The 20079-nt window shown below is 40.4% G+C and overlaps 1 protein-coding gene, 1 long non-coding RNA gene and 1 pseudogene across 2 annotated transcripts; 2 read left to right on the top strand and 1 right to left on the bottom strand.

Annotated features, from left to right (window-relative positions):
* Positions 1-465: 465 nt before the first annotated feature.
* LOC137246034 (mediator of RNA polymerase II transcription subunit 14-like) lies at positions 466-2479 on the top strand (annotated as a pseudogene).
* An 8975-nt stretch (positions 2480-11454) lies between these two features.
* On the top strand, positions 11455-12470 carry LOC137246706 (uncharacterized). Its single transcript, XM_067777717.1, has 2 exons — positions 11455-11657; positions 11719-12470. Exons 1-2 carry the CDS (start codon positions 11526-11528, stop codon positions 12406-12408), a joined length of 822 nt encoding a protein of 273 aa, XP_067633818.1. The 5' UTR covers positions 11455-11525; the 3' UTR covers positions 12409-12470.
* Positions 12428-13981, bottom strand: LOC137246707 (uncharacterized). The gene is made up of 4 exons (XR_010951656.1): positions 13699-13981; positions 13199-13632; positions 12999-13143; positions 12428-12948 (listed from the first exon to the last, which is right to left on the bottom strand). It is a non-coding gene; the product is annotated as an uncharacterized lncRNA (long non-coding RNA).
* Between the last annotated feature and the right edge of the window lie 6098 nt (positions 13982-20079).

The raw sequence follows: 20079 nt of genomic DNA, 5'->3' as shown, positions 1-20079 counted from the left end.
CTCCTATCCCAACAACGCTGCCGGCGAATGTACATCAGGAGAATGTAGGTGGCACAATTTACTTTTACCCAACTGCCAACCATACAAATGCCCCCAATACAAATGTTGTGGTTAGTAATGGTGTTGTTGATCCAGTTAGCGCACATCATGCCGCCCCATCGGTGGTAGCACCAATTCCATCTGATCAACCGTCAATGCTATATACCGGGCATCATGTGTATCCAGGGCCAGCTTCCAATCTAATAGCATTACAACCGAAAACCCATTTGGAATCTGCTTTCTTCCTGCCCGATGAGATACGTTCTGAAATTCTTACCCGCAATGAGCTCTCAAATTTAATGCTCGACCCAACAGAAGCGAATTTATCATGATGACAAGGGCGATGGTGGTGGCGGGGATGAAAATGTTGAGCTTGATGACATACTTTTGCAAGGACAGGTACACAAGTATGGTGATAAAAGAAAAATGTCACACTCAACGAGTTTAATACTCGATGCACAGTCAACGCAACAGAAACGCAATCGTCTCGACGCAAACAATCGGCATTATCGACGTAAAAGTAGTTCAAATAATAATAGCTCAAAATCTATAACAACACCGTTAGCGTCAATGACTGATAATAATATAGTAGAAAGTAATTTTGTTAATGAAGAAGATCAAGAAGACTGTTGTCTACAAATTAAATTCAATGAAACGCTATTCCTTTTGGATGGTGTACGTTCAATAGATTTTGTGGTTGCCTATAAAGTAGATCCGTTGCCAAATCAGGAAGCACTGAATAAAAATAAACGTTTAAATCTAACTGAGGTGGTTAGCGTTAAATCATATAACTACAAGAATCTTTTGTTGGGTTATGGTCCAAAAAAAAAAAAAAAAAAAGAAGTTACATGCAGTATTTATTGGTGTGCACAATCGAATGGTTTTCGTTTAATTTATGTGGGTGGCATCTCAGCAGTTAATGCTCATTCAATGATGCGTGATCAATTGACTTCACATTTAAATCGTCAACATAATTTCACACAAGTTGTACAAATATTTCATGTAACGTATAATCCGCTGAGCTCAATTGCAAAGTTGCCCATCATACCGCTATTGGGTATACCGCGTCCACAAGTACCCATCTTGTCGTTCTGTATTCTTCCACAATCACCCTGTTTGATACGTTTGGAATATCAAGCTATTTATGGCCTGGAGATACGCATGCGCAGCGGACGTTTAGTATCAATTAGAGATGGTGCATATTCACGTTTTTATAGTAATCTAATTGATGAATTCACGCCCATACAAGCTTGAAAGGCTTCCTTTTGAAACATGTCGATGAAAATGCCGTCTATCGTGAACGATCTCAAAGTGAAGATGATAATCCACCATCGCCAATGGGTATGGAGGATAATTACAGTGGTCCTGGTAGTGTTTCGGGCGCAGGAATTGGCGGTTCTTCGCCATTTACAAGCGGTGGTAGTATGCGTGGGCCACAATCACCGCGCGATAGCGGCTTACGTTTCCCGGCACCGCATACACCGCCCCTAGCTCAAATCCACATACACCTGCAAGTCCTCATCCATCAGCTGGTGGCGGAGGTGGTGGTAGTGGTGGTCCAGGTAGCAATCAAAGCCATCCAAATTTCAGCTTAACTTCACCACCAGCACATCATATGCCGCATCCTTCACCCGGTGGTCTAATGCCATCATCACCACTCAATCCACAACCAAGTCCACATATGGTACATAGCCCGGGACCCAATACACTTTATATGCAAGGTCACCAGGATTCACCATTTACCGCAATGTCACCAGCCAATACAAATTGACCGAATTCCCCAAGTATGCCGCGTCCATCACCGCGTCCTGGACAAAGTCCAGAGCACAAACCAAGTGGAAGCACGTGTGGCAACGTAAGTACATCATCGGCAATGTCACGTGTGCCCTCCAATCGTTCTTGGGCAGGTGCAACACCGACGCTGCTAACGCACGAAGCACTCGAAACACTTTGTCGTTCAAGTCCTCATCCCAATAAAGATATTACTGGACCTGAAATTAGTCCATTGGAACGTTTTTTGGGCTGTGTATTTATGCGTCGTATGCTACAACGTCATATACAAGGTGATGAATCGATAACGACACTCAACTCTAATGAACCGGGTATGGTGTTGTTCAAGGTGGAGGGTTTACAATTTCAGGTCATGTTAAATCAATTGCATATGGAATCGTTACATTTGAAAGCACAACACTTAGCCACACCGCCTACCCCAGATGGCAAGCAACCATTCCAATTGAGTGCCGATGATTTCTTAGTTTTGGAACAATTCTTTGATTTGCGTGTTGTATCGCCACCTTGTCGTCCAAATGCAATGACAGCTTTTTTTCGTGTGCTGAGTTGCCCTGGTCAGGTGCTTAAAGATTTTGTACAAATTATGCGTGTGGATTTTGAAACCCGAACTAATATTTTTGTTGAGTTATTACTCCAAACCACGCCGTAGTAAAAAAATGAAATGAAAGAACGGAAAATCACTTCATACATTTCCCGTTGTTTCAATTCATAGGAATTTTACATTCTATACACGGGTATGTATGAATGTGCATTTTTTTGTCTTTGGTATGGTAGCAGACGAAAAAAGGAAAATAGTAGTAGTTGGTAGTTTTTACCAAGAAAACACCAGCTACAGTTCAGATGTGTACAAACAATTAATAATGTATTGTAAAACAAATATCGCACATTTTCAAAGAAATGACACCTTTAAACCACGTAAACAAGACAAAATTACATGCGCGTTTGTATATACCTATGTACATAGCTTATGCCTATACGATACTCATTTCTTTCCTGTAGCGTGAGTGTGAAATACTGACAAATATGCACCCAAACGTCAAATCACAACAACAATATTCCAAAGTACCAAAAGTACTGCCACAAAATAACCGATCTCGGCAAGTAATCGTTTACGTAGAACCTTTTATTTTCGTTCAAATTATTCAAAAAAATTTCTCTACTCAAAAATTTATTTCCTGCTTAAGTTCTTCAGAAATTTTTCAGTATCGCCTCCTAATGTTAGTTGGGTGGGCTCGGCAATTCAATACTTTAAAATTATCGCAGCATACGTTTACAGTGCGAATATATTGAAATCTTGGTAGATTTTGGGCCTCGGTGGTAGTAGTAGTAGAAAATGAAAATGGGCCAGAAAAGTTAGTAAACCTACCAATGCGGTAAAGTCCGTGCACTGACTGTCCATAAACTTCTCCAACGTATGTACACATATATGCCGAGTTTTAAATGAACATTATATTAGGGATGCATAAAAAGATGCAAACGGGTACCCAAAAACCCGTTTCCAGAAAAAATCGGTACCGGAGCCAAAGACCCTTCGGGAACCGTGGCGTTTGCTAAAGGCCATCAATAAAACAGGACTACAAGCGTACTTGGGGAAAAGTTGAAGAAATCAGTGAAGGGCAATACAAACAAATAAAAAATTATACAGTTTATAAATCCCTCCCCTCTTCCAAAACGAACATTTCCTTTATTTTTTTTCTTTATATAGCATACGATTTTGCTGTCCAAACATTTTTTTTTGCGGCGGGAAGGAAATTTGTTGGTTTTTAGCACCAACAACACAAATAACAGCGACTCAAAAGAACCCACGCTATACACTTTCTACCCGGTTCGGTACCAGAATGTGCGAACCAAAATCGTAAATGCTAGTTTTCTGCAGCACTAGTGTGCCCGTGGCCAATTAAAACGCTACCGGGTGACACGAAATAAATAAAATAAGGCACTAAAGACCCAGGCACATAACGTGCGGGGAAAGAGGCCATGTTCATAATGCGCGCCACATATGCATTTTTTTTTTTGTTTTTTATGCAGCGACAGATGTTTCCCCTTATGCGCGCGCTAATAAAATTTCCCAAATCCCCAACAATACAATTAGGGACCACTCGCCCCCGCACTTTCGAGAATGACTCGACCCAGTCAAACATATTGCATTTCTTTCAGAAAAATGGGTCGCTTTGCCGCTATGCAACGAAACGCTGCCAAGAACGTCATGCGTTATACGTCGGAAAGCCGCGCTTGTTTTAAGCAACATCCCATAAGCCTGTGCCCAATCTTTCGGGCCAAAAAACCCCAGGAGCGTCTTTACTTAGCGATCCGCGGGAGCTGCTGTGGAAATTGCTTGGCTCTAGACCACCGCTCTAACGCATGCCCAAGCCAAGGCCGTTGTAAAAAATGCGGCGAAAAACATCACACGATGCTTCACATCTCCTCGATTGATGAAGAGGAACAGCTACTCCACGAAGCCCGCTCCAAGCCATGAAGTGTACAAGTTGAGGAGGAGCTGGAATCACCCCGTGAGCGGATTGACGACTCCATATCGTTATATGCTTCAGATGCTGGAACGGAGACTGGGCCTCTTCGTCCAGCTCGAATTCACCGAACCGGAGCGGAGACTCGGTCTCTTCGCCCGAACACAACACCAGCAGCCAAATCGTTTAGACCGCTTTTGCAGCATGAAAGGAAGCGGCTCCAGTACAACACATCTACAGTCCAGCGCCATGTTCGTGACGGCCGAGCGGAGACTCGGTCTCTTCGCCGGCAAACTAAGGACCCTCAACGAAGACAACCACCGCGCGATCGCAGAGCGGAGACAAGGCCTCTTCGCCTGCGACAAAGATATCACACCCATCATCAACCACGAGATCGCAGTCATGGATCCAACTCGCTGCAGCTCACTACCGTGTCCGCCTTCCGGGCAGGGCTCCTAGCCCCGCATTCAGCTGCCACCGCCACCATGATACCGACGGTAGCGATCACCCCCACCGCGGTCGTGAAAATAGAAGCAGGGGGGCGGCTACACCTCGTTCGCGCCTTAATCGACGGATGCTCCCCCACCACAGTGATTGCGGATGAGCTCGCCCAGGAGCTCCAACTTCCTACCAGCAACATTGGCGGGCAAGCAGGATGTCTGCTGCGTATCCGAGGAAGACACGGACAGAACAGAAGGATTGCGACCCATGCTGCGGTCGTAGCCAATTTTCGGCGCACGACACCCACAACCAGCATCGACAGTGCCATCGCAGCCCCGTACGCACATCTTCGTCTGGCGGATCCGCAGTTCTACTCATCCGCCCCGATCCGCCTCGTCCTAGGCACAGATGTATATGCCGAGATAATACTGCCAGGGATTCTGCCCACCACGTTTGGCCCTTTGTTAGCTCAGAGTACCATCTTCGGTTGGGTACTCTCGGGCACAGCGAAGGCCTAACAGCAAAATGTTCGGTAACGACCGAAATACATGAATTTTTACACTTTTTATCCTTTTTATTTTATTGAATTTTTGTTGTATACAGTCGCAAGAGGTGTGCATTGTGAGTTCGTACAAGTGAAAAATCTTTCTATCCCTCCATTTCCATGCCTACGTGTCAAATCATAGCTGACAGGGAGAACGGCTGTCGCGAAGGGCCAGAGAATGGAAGAAAGGATTCTTTTTCTTGTGCTCGCCGTTACTAAATTGAAGTGCCATGAATTGCACATTTGCTTCAAATCAGCTTTTCTTTTAAATTTGTATACAGAAAATCAGACTACATATTAATACTCATTCCTAAAATCAAGTTTATGGATTAAATTTGCGTAACCAACTATGCAGGCATTTAAATTATGTAAACAAAGCAATATACCAGTCGTCTACAAGATGTTTGAAAACCACTGTTAGCTAATGATTTAAGTAATCAACAGCGATTGAACAGGTGATCGAAGCTGTTCACTATTGTGAACGTTCTACCAAAAATTCGCCACTTGTATGGATTCACAATGGAGGTGTGCGTTTAAAATCTTGTATCATTACAATAAGTTATTTTTTTATTGAATTTTCTTCATACAAAATTCACAAGCATAGAATTTCCAATGAATTTGTAATAAACGGCAAGAAATATGAACACGTATATCTTCTTACTTCTTTTCGCAATCCCTAGCTCTAGGCAAACCTGGCTTAGGCCTTGAATCATAACGGGAAAAGTGCCGAATGACAGAGGCATCAGCAAACAAGCTCACCCATTGCGCAGACCATCTTGCGTGCCGCCAAGCCGGCGGACTGACCGGCGTTTATGTTAAGTTAGATATAATTAGTTATAAGTTTTTTATTTTTTTCTTCTCTTCTTCACGGTCGGTGATCCTTGGCGGACTGTGATGTTGCGTACCGCAAGGGGGGCGGCATGTTTAGGCCCAAGGCCTAACTTTTACTTGATTGACGGCGCCCCTCCCTAACGTTTTAATAAGATTTCCAGCCACCCACACTCACGCCGCATTTGTGTGCATGCATGCACATGCATGCGTTTCATACGCATGCACGTGTGTGTGCAGGTTGTCAGCACCCATGCACGTATATGTGGGGGCTGTTGTGTGTGTGGCTTTTATTTTTTTATTTATTTTATTTATTTATTTATTAAACATTTCTTTATGCATATTTTAAATAAATTACAATATTGAACGAGCACATTCTATTACTCTATAGCATAAGAAAAGTACATGGCATTTTTTATATTAATTTTTTAAAATAGTATTAAATGCCAGTTCACATAGTAAAATTCTTTTTCAGTGTGAGGTGTATAGTTTTTAATAATATTATAGAATAAACTCATAATAATTTAGATAATTAGTTAAGATTACGATAGAGAAACAATTGATAATTCGTTAATTAGTTAAGGTTCCGATAGAGAAACAGTTTATATAGTTAAAAAAGTTAGAAATGGCTTACAACAACGTCCTCAGCAAGGCTTCTAGATCGTAGTGGCTAAAACTAATCAGATACATTTTTATTTTATTTTGAAATAGGTTAAGATTTCTTATAACTTGTACAGAAGTAGGGAGAGTGTGGAACATTTTGCACGACGTGTATGTATAAAAACTTCTGAAGTGAGATGTCCTAGCATGCGGGATTCGTATCGATGGAAGCAGATTGCTCCTAAGGTTGTAGAATTCAGAAGGATAACTTTCTAAGTACCCCGATCTAATAAAGAATGTTTTTAGGACTTTAAATAAATATAGATGACGACATGGTAGTATATCTAGTCTCCTAAAGGATATCATAGCGTGAGACCTGTAGTTTGCGACACATATGCGTCTTATAATTCCCTTTTGGAGTGTTACAATGGGTGACAACTTACTAGCCGAGGCGCCACCCCAGCAGGTAATCTCATATTGAAGTTTCGATTGGACTAGACCATAGTAAACAGCTTTTAGAGTGGACATAGTGCAACACTTTTTGAGACGATAGAAGTGACGGGTAGTGTACAGAAAGTAATGTTTTAGTTTCTGCATGTGTGCAGACCAATTTAAATGATTATCGATTATAATACCTAGGTATTTGAAATTTTCAACAACATCAATCCTGAAGCAGTTATCACTGCATTTAACGTTGGTTGCAAATGAACTTTTCGTGCCATTCAAAGTGCACGCCATATGATGCATGTTAAAACGTGCGCATTCTGCTGAATGAAAAAAAAGATCACAAGCCTCAAATTCTTTGGGAGCAATGCTAAAATACATCAACTTCCTTTTATTACTAACTAGTAGCTTGTGTAAAGCAAACCAACTCCTCAGCATATGCACATCGTGGCTAATATCACATATTAGTTCGAAGTAACTCGTTGTACTATACGCAATGGCAAGATCATCTGCAAAGGCAGTCGTTTTGCCCTTCAATGGAATTGAAAAAACTGAATTAATATAAATGAGGAACAGTACCGGGCCAAGGACAGAGCCTTGGGGTACGCCCAGATTAACTTCCTGCAGGCTACTGTAGTAACTACCCACTTTAACTTTTTGTATTCTATTAGAAAGATAAGATGTAAACCATTTGTACATAAAGCCACGAAAACCTGCACTATGTATTTTTTCCAGAAGTATATTCCTGTCTACCATATCAAAAGCTTTTGTTATGTCGACAAAAAAACCAGCACAGTTACTTTTACTATCCAGAGCTTTGTACACCTTTGAGCAGAAATCTAGTAGAGCGTCCTCTGTTGAGAGTCTGGATCGAAATCCGAATTGCATGGGGCTGAAAAAGTTCGATTTATCTAGAAAGTTCACAACTCTATTTTTAACCGCCTTTTCAAATACTTTGGAAATCGATGGGAGTAGAGATATGTGCCTGTAGTTACGTGCGTCTCTCTTATCCCCTTTTTTGAAGATCGGGATTACAATGGCACATTTAAGATCATCAGGAAAAACACCCTGAGTTATACTTTTATTGAATAAATATTTCAGTATATCCACTATATTGAGCGATATTTTTTTTAATAAACTATTTGAAATACCGTCATCGCCGCAAGAGCTAGAGTTGGTCAATGTTTTTATAATTTTAGCGATTTCGAAGCTGGATATGGGGTTAAAAAAGAAACTATTAGTTGCAACTTGGCATAAGGGTAGATTGGCTGCAAACTGACAATCACAAAGGGTTGAACTTGAATTACCAATCGAGGTAAAGTATGTATTAAATTTGTTAGCAACTTCTTCTGGGTCTGGTCAGCTGGCTTTCAGCACGTAGGGTAACTGGCTCATGGCTCCCTACACTGTCTCGGTTTAGGAAACTGTGGATGACCCCCCATTCTTTTCTGGTATTGCCCAAAGCTGAGTTAAACTTGTTTTTAAAAAATGTATCGCGCGTAGTGCGTATTGCTTTATTGGACTGATTGCTAATTTTATTGTAGCGAGAGCGAAGCTTCCTACAATTGGGATGCTTAGCACATTTTTTGCCTAACTTATTTTTGAACTTTATTTTCGTTAATAGATCTCGGGTAATCCAAGGTTTAAGTCGCAGAGCTTGTTTACGCTGACTCACATTAAGAGTGCAGTTATTGACATGCAATTTTAAAGTGTTTAAAAATACACCATAAGCCGCCGATATGTTACTTTCCGCGTATACGTCTGACCAATTTTCGAGAAGAAGCTTGTTATTTAGCATCGTAAAGTTTACCTTACAAATCGATTTACGAGCGCGGTTGATACTTGGTTTGCCTGACGTAATACCAGTTAGCTGTATACCAGTCATCGTGTGATCGGTTACTTGCAAGTCCATATTAAGACTTGTACAATTTCTATTAGGAAGCGAGTTGAAACGACAAAACGCGTGGTCAATGCAAGTGCCTGAACTTGTTCGTGTTGGTTCATTTATGTAGGATTCCAAACCATTTACCGCCATTAAAGCCAAATATTCGTCGGTAATACTGGAACGTTGCAAAATATCCAAATTGATATCACCAAGAATAAAAAAATTAACCGATTTCGCATTTACCACTAAAGAGGAATATTCTTCAAGGAATAACGAGATAGGTACAGACTGAAGTCTGTATACCCCCAAGAAAACAAATAGTTAGCCTTTGATATTGATGGAAAGCTGTAACGTATCTGCACTTTGTAAGCTATTACTAACTGACGAGCAGTCAAAAGTATCGCGTACAAAAGCTGCAACACCTCCTGCACTGTAGCTGTCATTGGTATTTGTATAAAAGTTATAATTGGGGATTTTATAATCTCCTACTTCATACGAAAAAATCCATATTTCAGACAAAAATATAATATCTGGCTTTATACCTAACGCGTCTATATTACCAACGAATACATCGAAATTTTGTCTAAGACTACGTATATTTTTTTCTCCTCCTTAATACCAGAGGACTTTTTCGCGGCTTAGCGGTTGTCCTCAACGGGATAACTGGCCTCTTTCTCGATTGACCGCCAACCAGCACACATCGCCCAAGATCGCCATCGTCACGTTCAACACCAAGGTAATATTGTATCCACTCTATATTTCCTAACACTCTTAATAAAACATTATTATAACGAGGAAATCCTCTTTGCGTTTTGTTTCCTTTATTTCTTTTGAGCGAACCATCCACTCCAAGATCGACCCGTGTGCGCCTACCCATTGCCGGTTTCAGACGCACCCAGGCCGAACACAAACAATAAACAACAATTTTGAACACATTTATAGAAAAAACAACGTTTAAACGAAAGATTACATTGAATTACTTTTTGAGTTTATGGAGAGACATTCCAAAGTTGGACGAGGCTGGCCGCAGTTCGGATGCAGCCAAAATAGATGAAATTATGCGAACGTGAGTCCCATTGATACTAATTACTACTCCTGGGAATCCTGTTTTAGAGTAAAATACAATTGTTGCTGTTTGGGTTTTAATCCACTTCGCACAAATATGCTCCTCAATAACATCTAAGACCAGTCCAACACCAAAATAATTTCCACAGCATATTTGATAGCTGCCGTCAGCAAGGAATCGGAGTGTGGCGCATAATTTTAAAATACGAAGGCGTATGCGGAAATGGTCCTTAATTTTGTTTAGTAATGAGCAAAAGCTTCCTTTCAAATCTGCAAAATAACTTCATGAGTAACTCATCATTTGTCACTTACACAATTTCTTTCTTGGTGCTTGGTAGTTCCAAGGGATTGGAATGATCACGCGAATGTTTTCCTTATTCGCGACATGTAATCACCAACATTTTTGCCATTATAAAGTAGATTTCATATATTTTGCAAATACTTAAATTTCCGCCACAAATTGATCAGCTGTTCATTTATCTGTCAAATCATCACTTTCTGAAGTTGGCAACTCAATTCAACTTCAACTGAAATAAGTTGAAATTCGTAATACCAAACAGGAGTTGAGTTGTCTTAAAGTTGAGATATTTTAATTATAACACAACTAAGTTGAGTTGTAAACGGCAATAGGGGCATACATTTTTAATTTTTGTTTTCGGATTCTTAAATCGGAGATTGAAACGTCTTTTGATACAAACATTGAAAATTTTTGTTAAAAATTAGGTGGTGAGTCGTCTTGTAAAACATTACATTTTTTCAAAACAACTGCAAAATTGTATGAGACAACTGCTAGTTATCAGTTGAAAGATTTTGACGTCTTTGACAACTACACCAACACAACGTTGTAAACGGTAATGCCACAAAAAGTTGTTAGACTAGACAACTCAACCGAAATTTTTTTTGACAGGTTGAGTTGTAATATGTAATACCAAATTGCGAAATTTCAACCCAACCAGAGTTGAGTTGTAAACGGTAATAGGGGCATAGCTTGATCATCTCATCACTGGGAATTTGGATGAGTGGAATCTGCTCTTTCAGCTTCTCCATGTTCCGTGACTGTATCACATTGCCTCTTTCGCATCCCTCTTTAGCTATGTTTACTAAAGTGCTCCTGGTTGACTGCTCAATTATTCAGCCTTATTGTGTCGCGTGAATGTAATTCCCAATGGAAAAATTCCCACATTTGTTCTGTTCTCATTGTGAACTTCGCATGTGAAAAATTTCCCATTTTAGAAAAATTACCCTAACCGTCAACAAATTTTTTTCCACGTGAATATATAGAATTTCTTCGCAAAACTGAAAGTGGGGAACAACACTCGATAAAATGTAATGATTGTTTATTGCTTATTAAACTTAGTTAAGAATTATTTTATATCACATTAGGTCTATAAACAAAACTCAGTTGACTTTCTTGGTAAGCACTATGGCCGAAAATCCTGAAATAGGAAAGGGCTTCCAAAAAAAAAAAGATAAAGTGCTGGCTTTTTGGAATAAATTGAACAATTCCCTCTATAGCATGGGCCCACCATCAAAATCAATCTCCGAATGGAGAAAGGTGACTATCAATGCAATGTGGCTATGGAATGTGCCATAATTTATATAGCCATTGCTTACAGGTTTGGATTGATCAAAAACGATACATACGAAACAAGGCTGTCGAAAATACCAAAAATAGGAAAAAGACCGGTGGAGGACCTTGCAAGCAACATGTTTTTTCTGTATTAGAACAGTCAATTTTGGATATAACTGCGTCAGTAGCAGCTGCGGAAGGTGTCGAAGATGGCAAGCCTTTTGGTTTGAATGCAACGAAATCAACTGGTAAGCAACGTGAAAATAACAGTAGTGATGAATACAACAGCTCTAGTGAGGACTCTGAAGTGGAGCTTAGTTGCATGGACAATATCTTGGACGAAAATAGCACCGAAACTGCCGGTGACACGCAAAGGGAAAGTGCTTTGCCTGCACAAAAAACCAGCCAGCAAACTCGCAAAAAAATTAACCCTTCGGAGCTATTAAACATTGAACTAGATGTTCAAAAAGAAATGAATGACAACGTCAGAAAGGGCTTGGAAATGCAGAGTCATCACTATACTGAAATAGAAGGTCACTTAAAGGAATTAAACCAAGGCCTCGAAAACTTTCAAAATATTCAAAACAGTTTACTAAAGGAAACAAAACGCCACAATTCGGAAATTGAACGGCTCAGAAAAATTGAAGTTGACCGTAAACTCATACTTATAAACAGCCAAATCGAGGTTCAAAATTTGAAAACACTAGCTGCAAAGAAAATCTTAGGCATTAATTAGAATGTTTCGAACGTTTTTGTAAAAAAAATGAATTTTATGTACTTTTTTTTTCAAATTGGTAAAGCAAGATTAACAATAAAGCCGCTTTTGAGCTAATACAAATCAGACATTTCTTTGAAGAGTGTCATTCAATTATAAAAACATTTTGTCATAAATTTACAATTTACATATTTGCTCTAATACGCTTAGCCTCATTGAGGTATAATGAATGCGATTCAGATTCTTAAAACTGCACGTGTTCGGAAATTTCCGGTGGAGAAGCTCTATTTGAAATAAAAGGTGTGTCATCGCACCGATACTTTAAGCATATATTGTGCAACGCGCAACAGACATTAGTAATTTGAGCTGCTTTCTTAGGCGAATAATGTAGCTCCCTGGCTCCTAGTACACACCTCCATCTATTTTTTAAGACGCCATTGGTCCTTTCCACAATGTTACGTCCACGTGCATGAACCTCATTAAATTTGCTTTCTGTGGAGTCCTCTTCCGCTGATCTGTGGGGTGTTAGCAACCAAGGCTCCAGTGGATATCCAGCGTCGCCTATGAACAAAATTTGATTTTGGGACTTACAGATTTCATTAAAATTTTACCTAGCAGCCAAACATTTCTAGTGCCTAGCAAGTAATTCTGCTCCATTGAAACCCTCAATTCACTTGTATTCCAAATTAATGGGTCATGGCAGGCTCCAGCGTGTGTAGCATCGACGTATCTTATTGCCATTTTGTTATCACATACCTGCAGATAAAATTATTAACATGCGTAAAAGCATACACAAATTTTACCAATCTACCAGCAAAACATTCATACTATAGTAACCCTTTATGTTATAATATAAGTGTTTATTATTCCTAGGGCCTATAATTCTAACGTGTGTGCCATATATGCAGCCAATAATGCCTGGGATATTAAATTGTCGATGAAAATCCAAAGCAATTTCACGCATTTCGTCTTTGGTAGGCCATTTTATCCACTGATTTCAAAGGCACTCCTCAAAAACATTCAATACTTTAGACAAGACGTGGCTAAAACTTGACTGCGATAAGCCAACATCCACTTGCCTCCCTACTCCTTTTTGGTATGCTCCTTCACCAAAAAATCTGAGAGCAGCTGAAAGCTTTACGACTGTGTATTGCAAAACGTTTACGTGCCACTGGCAGACCATTGTGCAATACATCCAACAAATATTTGAACGCCGGCTTATTTATTCTATACAATTGGTGAAAGCTATGTATAAATAGTTAAAACGCGGTTATTTATTTGGTTTACGAGTATAATTATTTGCATATTTACCTTGCATTGGGTAATTCAAGGGGTTACACTTGTCGCGTAATATCCTCCTGGACACTCGTTCAGCCAATTGCTGACTGGTATTAGTTTCTTCTTCAATTAAACAAAGGCGCAAGTAAGCACTAATCATTACAATTTTAATATTTAACGCAAAAATAAAAATGTTTGACTACACAACAGCAATTTTTTCTGCAAAAATTTGTAAACAAAACATGAGTGATGTTCACAATAGCATATTCGAAATTCGAATATAAGGATTGATTCACATGAAATTAACGATACGAATTTTTTGTTCATGGGAAATAAAAAATTCATGGGATTGATTTATTCACATGAAGTTTACAACAAGGTTGATTATGTGTAGAGGCGTTTACTTAAGCAGCACCTCTATTGCCGCTATGGCCATGTTCGCATAGCTCCCGTAATGCAGACACATGCCAAGCGTTGAAGCTTCGTGAGTGACTTTTGTACGGTCACCATGGTTGTCCTTGATGCCCACGCAACTGCTTTATACACTATGATAAGTCTCACTATAATATTGTACATCCATCTTAGGATCTTTGGGCTGCATCCCCAGGATCTTCCTGCAATACGTCTGCACACCAATGGCTGTCTTGTTAGGGTTGATACTTAACTTCACCTCAGTACACCATTCTTTCGTTACCCTCAATGCCCTTTGAATTATGTCGCAAAGGATGCTTTCAAATTTGCCTCTTACAATTATAACAATATCATCCGCGTAAGCAGGGGTGACAGGACGTCCTCTTGTGGACATCCCTTCGTTGTCTTGATCTCTACTGTACCGTCCCCACTCGAGGCTTCGACAATCTTCGTATGCAGTAGGGCGTGTATCCACATACGGATTAGACGTTGTATCTTTCTTCTCTCGAGTGCCCGATTCACACTCTCGTGGGCCGTGTTGTCGAATGCCCCCTCAAAGTCCAAAAATGCGCATAGCGCAACCTCTCCGCATTCGAACGCGTCTGTCGGCCTGCCTGTCCTATAACATGCTGATCTCGATGTAGTGGTATTCTATCGAGAGCCTTTGATCTAATCTCGGGTCTACAATCTTCTTCATTGCTTTCAGAGCAAAGGATGTCAAATGGTGTAGTGACCAGCCAACTTAAATTTGCGAGTTACATTTAGCTCTTGACAAAAGGCCCCCACCAACCTTTCCGTCCATATTCGACCTATCTCTGAACAAGTAAACCGGTCCCCTTCCCCGGATGAGTCCTCTTCCCCATTCCTCTCCCGGGGAATGACTGGGGTGAAGGTTGCACAGGGCAGTTATCGGCATACAATAGTCCGTCCTGCCAGGGACAAAGAAAGTCGAAGGCTAGAGTGTCCAAAGTCAGAAAGCCCATAGACCATACCAGTGGATCCCCTAGTAAATAATAAATAACTTTTTAAAGAATTTTACCAATTAGTGCGTCTAATTTATTATGTTTCTTTTTGGGCATTTAGCATCTTTGGCCTCATTCTTATGGCTATTCTCTATCTTTTTATATCCCTCCCTCTCATTCTCCTTCCCCTCTCCCACCGCCTTTCCCCTCCCTTCCTTTTCTTTTCCCTCTTCCTTCCCCTTTTCCGTTCCGTTTTTCATCTCCTTTCCTTCCCCTTCTTTTCGTTTCCTTTTTCCTTCTATCTTTCCTCCCCCTTTTCCTTTTCGTTCTCCTTTCCTTCCCCTTCTCCTTTTCCCTTTCTTCTCCTTTGCATCCCCGTCCCCTCTCCTTCTCTTCCAACTTTTTATCCTTCTCAGCCTCTCTCGTTCGCCCTCCCGATCTATTACTCATCTCCATTTCCTTTTCCCTATACTTTTTAATTTTCGTTTCCGTTCCCTTTTCCTTCTCCTATGCCTTCTTCCGCTTGCCTTCTTATTTCCGTATTTATTCTTATTCGTCGGATACGGACCATTCCCAGGAAGTGGGTTTACCTCAAGTGGTATGTATCACTACTATATATATATTATACTAGCTTTTACCCGTGGCCTCGTCCGCAAGGAGAAAATAAAATATATGGACTATTCACGTAACCTGCTTATCAAGTTATTTGTTTTAAAAAAAAATGTCTAATATATTTCATTTTGTAATACAGTAAAAAAAATAACTAAGTGAGCTGATAACCTGATAGGATCGCCAAATGATCGAAATTATCCAGAAAAAGTCACGAAATGACCCCGACGGTATCGCGGACGGATCCCGGAAGTGTCTCCAAATGGTCCCAGAATAGTCGCGAAATGACAACGACGCGATTCTAGACTGATCCATAGAACCACACAGAACTGAACCCTGAAGGGTACCCAAATGATCCCGAAATAGTCTCGAGAAAGTTCCGAAATGACCCTGACGGGCTCCCGGTTGGACCCCAAGCACCATCCGGGAAATGTCTATAAATTTCCCGAAATGTCCCGAAATTACACCGACGTGATCCCGGACGGATCCCGGAAACCATCCAGAAATGATCCCGAAATGGTCCTAAAATGACCCAGACGGGATCCCAGAAGGGTCCCAAAATTATCCCGAAATAGTCCCGAAAAGGCTCCGAAATGACCCTGACCGGATCCCGAAAATCATCAAAAAATTATGCCAGTAGAGTCCCAAAATGACCCTGAACGGATCCCGAAAACCATCCAGAAATGATGCCAGAAGGGTCCCCAAATATTACCGAATTAGCCCAAAAATGTTCAGAAATGACCCTGAGGGGTCCGGACGGATCCTGAAAACTCTCCAGAAATGATGCCTGAAGAATACCGACGTGATCCCAGATGGATCCTGAAAACTATCCAGAAATGATGCCTGAAGGATACCGAGAATGTCCCGAAATAATCCCTACGTGATCCCAGATGGATCCCGAAAACTATCCAGAAATGATGCCTGAAGGATACCGGGAATGACACGAAATAATCCCGACGGGATCCCAGATGGATCCCGAAAACCATCCAAAAATGATCCCGGAGGAATCCCCAAATAACCCTGACATAATCCCGAAAAAATCCCAAAATAACCCCGACGGGATCCGGGACGGATCCGGAAAACCATCCAGACGGGATAAAAAGTATCATATATCCGTCTTCTGTTTCTAAGCTACCTCTTGCACCAATTTTCAGCCAAATCGGTTCATCCGTTCTTGAATTATAGTGTAACTAACACCACTTTCTTTTATATATATAGATTTTTCACGGGCAAATTCAACGGTGAAAAAATATTCGTTAAATGAAAAAAATTTGACAATAAATATCACTTTTTTTTCAAACTGAATCGCATATCAGATGAAGTGGTGAAAAATGCTTTCACTTCACGACTTCATAGAACGTGAATTGACCCCCAGGCCCACAGATCGATGAGCTTTGTAGCAGAATAAACGGCTACCTTTCTGATCTCTCCAGTTTTTTCGCCTCGCGAAACCTGGCATTAATACCGACTAGATCCTCCGCGACCTTATTCACAACATGGATGTCGATGGCACTACGCTGCCGTCTGTCCCTCACCCCAAAATCTTGGGTGTGACGTTTGATCAGGATCTTTTGGTGAGCATGTAGCCGAAATTGTACCGAAAATCTAGAGCCATAATAAAATCCTCAAATCTCTTGCTGGCAGTACTTGGGGAAAAGATAAAGAAACGCTCATTGCCACTTACAAAGCAATTGGGCAGCCGATTGCATGCTACGCGTCCCCTATATGTTCGCCAAGCCTATAAACTACAACACTGGAAGAAGCTACACGCCTGCCAAAATACTGCTCTCAGAACCCCCACGGGCTGTCTTCTTATGTCCCCAGAACATCATCTACATAATGAGGGGAGAATACTCCCCAGAAACATGGGCATCCCAACAGACATCTGATTGATGAGCCAACACCGCCCAGGGGCTTAGGGAGTCATCTCCGTAAGCATTATGAGGAAATACGGCACCTGAGAACTCAGCCGAATGAAGCAAAAAAACACAAGCAGGTCCTAAGTGAACTCCGCAAACAGGCGTCGGACCTTTATGCCAGGAATTGCCCGGTGAATCCAGTACCCAAAACTTGCGGAAGAGGAACGCACACTCCCCAGGGAAATGCGAGTCACTCTAGCTCAACTTCGATCTGGATACTGTTGTTGAAATAACTTACGATTGTTTCAGCAGAGCTGGATTAGTTTTATTTCAGAAAATAAACACGAGGTAGATTTTATGTACTTAGTTTTATTTGACGATATAGAGAAGAGTGTGTTGTTAATTTTCCGATAGATAGACGATTGTTATCGATAGATAGAGCTGAGTGCTGTGTTCGAGTACTCAACACCCCGTCTCAATTTGGAACATTGACTTTATAATATTTTACAAATGTATTGTGATTCAAAATTGTTATGCTTATCTATAGATATGATCCAAATGCAAATATATGTAATTTTCGAATGTCTTCAAGTTTCAAAATTGTTTAGTTTATATAAGTTATGATATAACAAAGAATTCATTTCTTGTACAATTATTGTACATTTAATATGTATATAAAATAGATTACTTGTGAATGTAAACTGAATTCAAGTCAAAAGAAATTCAATTTGTACATATACATTTAATATTGTATATACTTAAAGTTGTGAGATAGCTTTGATTTGTAAACATACAAGCGTACATTTACTTGTATATATGTGTATAAAAATATTATTAGCATTTCTTTTTTCTATGCAATTTTACAAGCATTTTGTTTGCGTTGATATATTTATTTTATACATAGTGTTTCTATAAAATACATATGTGTATTCGCTCCTAACGGTTTCGTTAATTTATCTGATAGATTTTGTTCAGATGGTACATATGCAACTGAAATATTTTTAATAACAACATTTCTTTTATAAAATGGGCTTTAAAATCGACGTGTTTAGATCGTTTGCTATTCAAAGCTTTCAACCATTCGTATAGCACTTTGATTGTCTATCAACAAATTTGCTACAACACTAACTTCTGGAACCAGGTCTGTCAAAACTCTTTTCAAATATAAAAGTTCACTTGTTGCCAGTGCTCCTGCTACATATTCAGCTTCTGCGGTAGACAATGCAACTGCAGTTTGCTTTTTCGAGTACCAATGAACCAGGCTCCCACAATGAAATTTTACACATCCACTCGTACTTTTTCTATCTGTTTTGTTGCTAGCCCAGACTGCATCAGAATACGGTTCTACAGTACAGTTCTATTATTTGCTTGTTAGTTTTCGTATAGCACAGTCCTCTATTACTGGTGGCCTTTAGGTAACGTAATACTCTCTTACCAGCTTTCCATAAACTTGTTCGTTTATCTAAGTGTCGTCTCAGATAAGATACCGCATAAGAAATATCAGGCCTGCTGTTCGTTGATATAAATAATAAGCATCCAATTAGTTCTCTGAATGGAACATCTATAATTTCCTCTGTATCATCTGAAGAGAAATTACATTCCATTGGAGTAGAAGCTCCTTTGCAATTTTCCATGTTGAATTTCATAATGTAAGGATGCCGGAGGATGCCGTAAATTATAACAATAATAAGTATATCCGTTAAGTTCAACAATCTTGTTCGGCCGGGGTGCGTCTGATCCTTGCGAGAGGTGGGTGCACCGGGTCGATCTCAGTGGGAATGCGGGTGGAAATGAAAATAAGAGAAGACGAGATTTCTTGTTATAATATGTGTTTTATTGAATCTAAGTACAATATTTTGGTGACAATATTACCTGACTGTATTGTAGAAACACGGCAGAGATCGCTGGCGGCAGATGCGTATGGTACGGCTGTTGAAATCCAAGAGGCCGGTTGTATAGCAAGCTACAACCGTTGACCCGCAAAATCCTCCGTTTTGGAGGGGAAAGGCACCCACACATCAACCCCGACATGCATATGCATGAGTGCTGACAAAAAACACACATACACAAGTACATGTACATGCATGCACATGCATGTGGCGGTGATGGTGTGGGTGGTTACAAATTAATTCGAGTATCGATTCGCAGGGTTGCATTGGGGGGATCGCAGACAGATGCGGAAAAAGTTAGGCATCCTGCCTAAACATGCCGGCCCCCCTTGCGATACGCAACATCGTTTTCCGCCAATGACCTCCGCTGAAACGAGAGAAAAATGAATATAAGACTTACACACTAAACTTAATCTAAATGAGGAGTTCGTCTGACGACGTAAAATGGCCGGGAATCCTTTCCGACTTGCTTCGCATGCCACCTGAGCTAAGATGAAAAAATTAGCGGTTATGAACAGTTATAAGTGAATATTTCTTGCCATTGAATTATACATAAATATAGAAATTCAGAATGTAATATGTGTATAGTCGATGGCCAGTAAGGCTGGACGAAGAGGCCGAGGTCTCCGTTCCAAAGTGGCACCATTTTTTGTTATTCTTTGGTTTTTGTCGTTCCAGATGGGG

The sequence above is a fragment of the Eurosta solidaginis genome, chromosome 3 (genome assembly GCF_040869045.1).
Source record: "Eurosta solidaginis isolate ZX-2024a chromosome 3, ASM4086904v1, whole genome shotgun sequence".
NCBI classification, from domain to species: Eukaryota; Metazoa; Arthropoda; class Insecta; order Diptera; family Tephritidae; genus Eurosta; species Eurosta solidaginis.
This window is presented reverse-complemented; position numbering and strand designations above follow the sequence as displayed.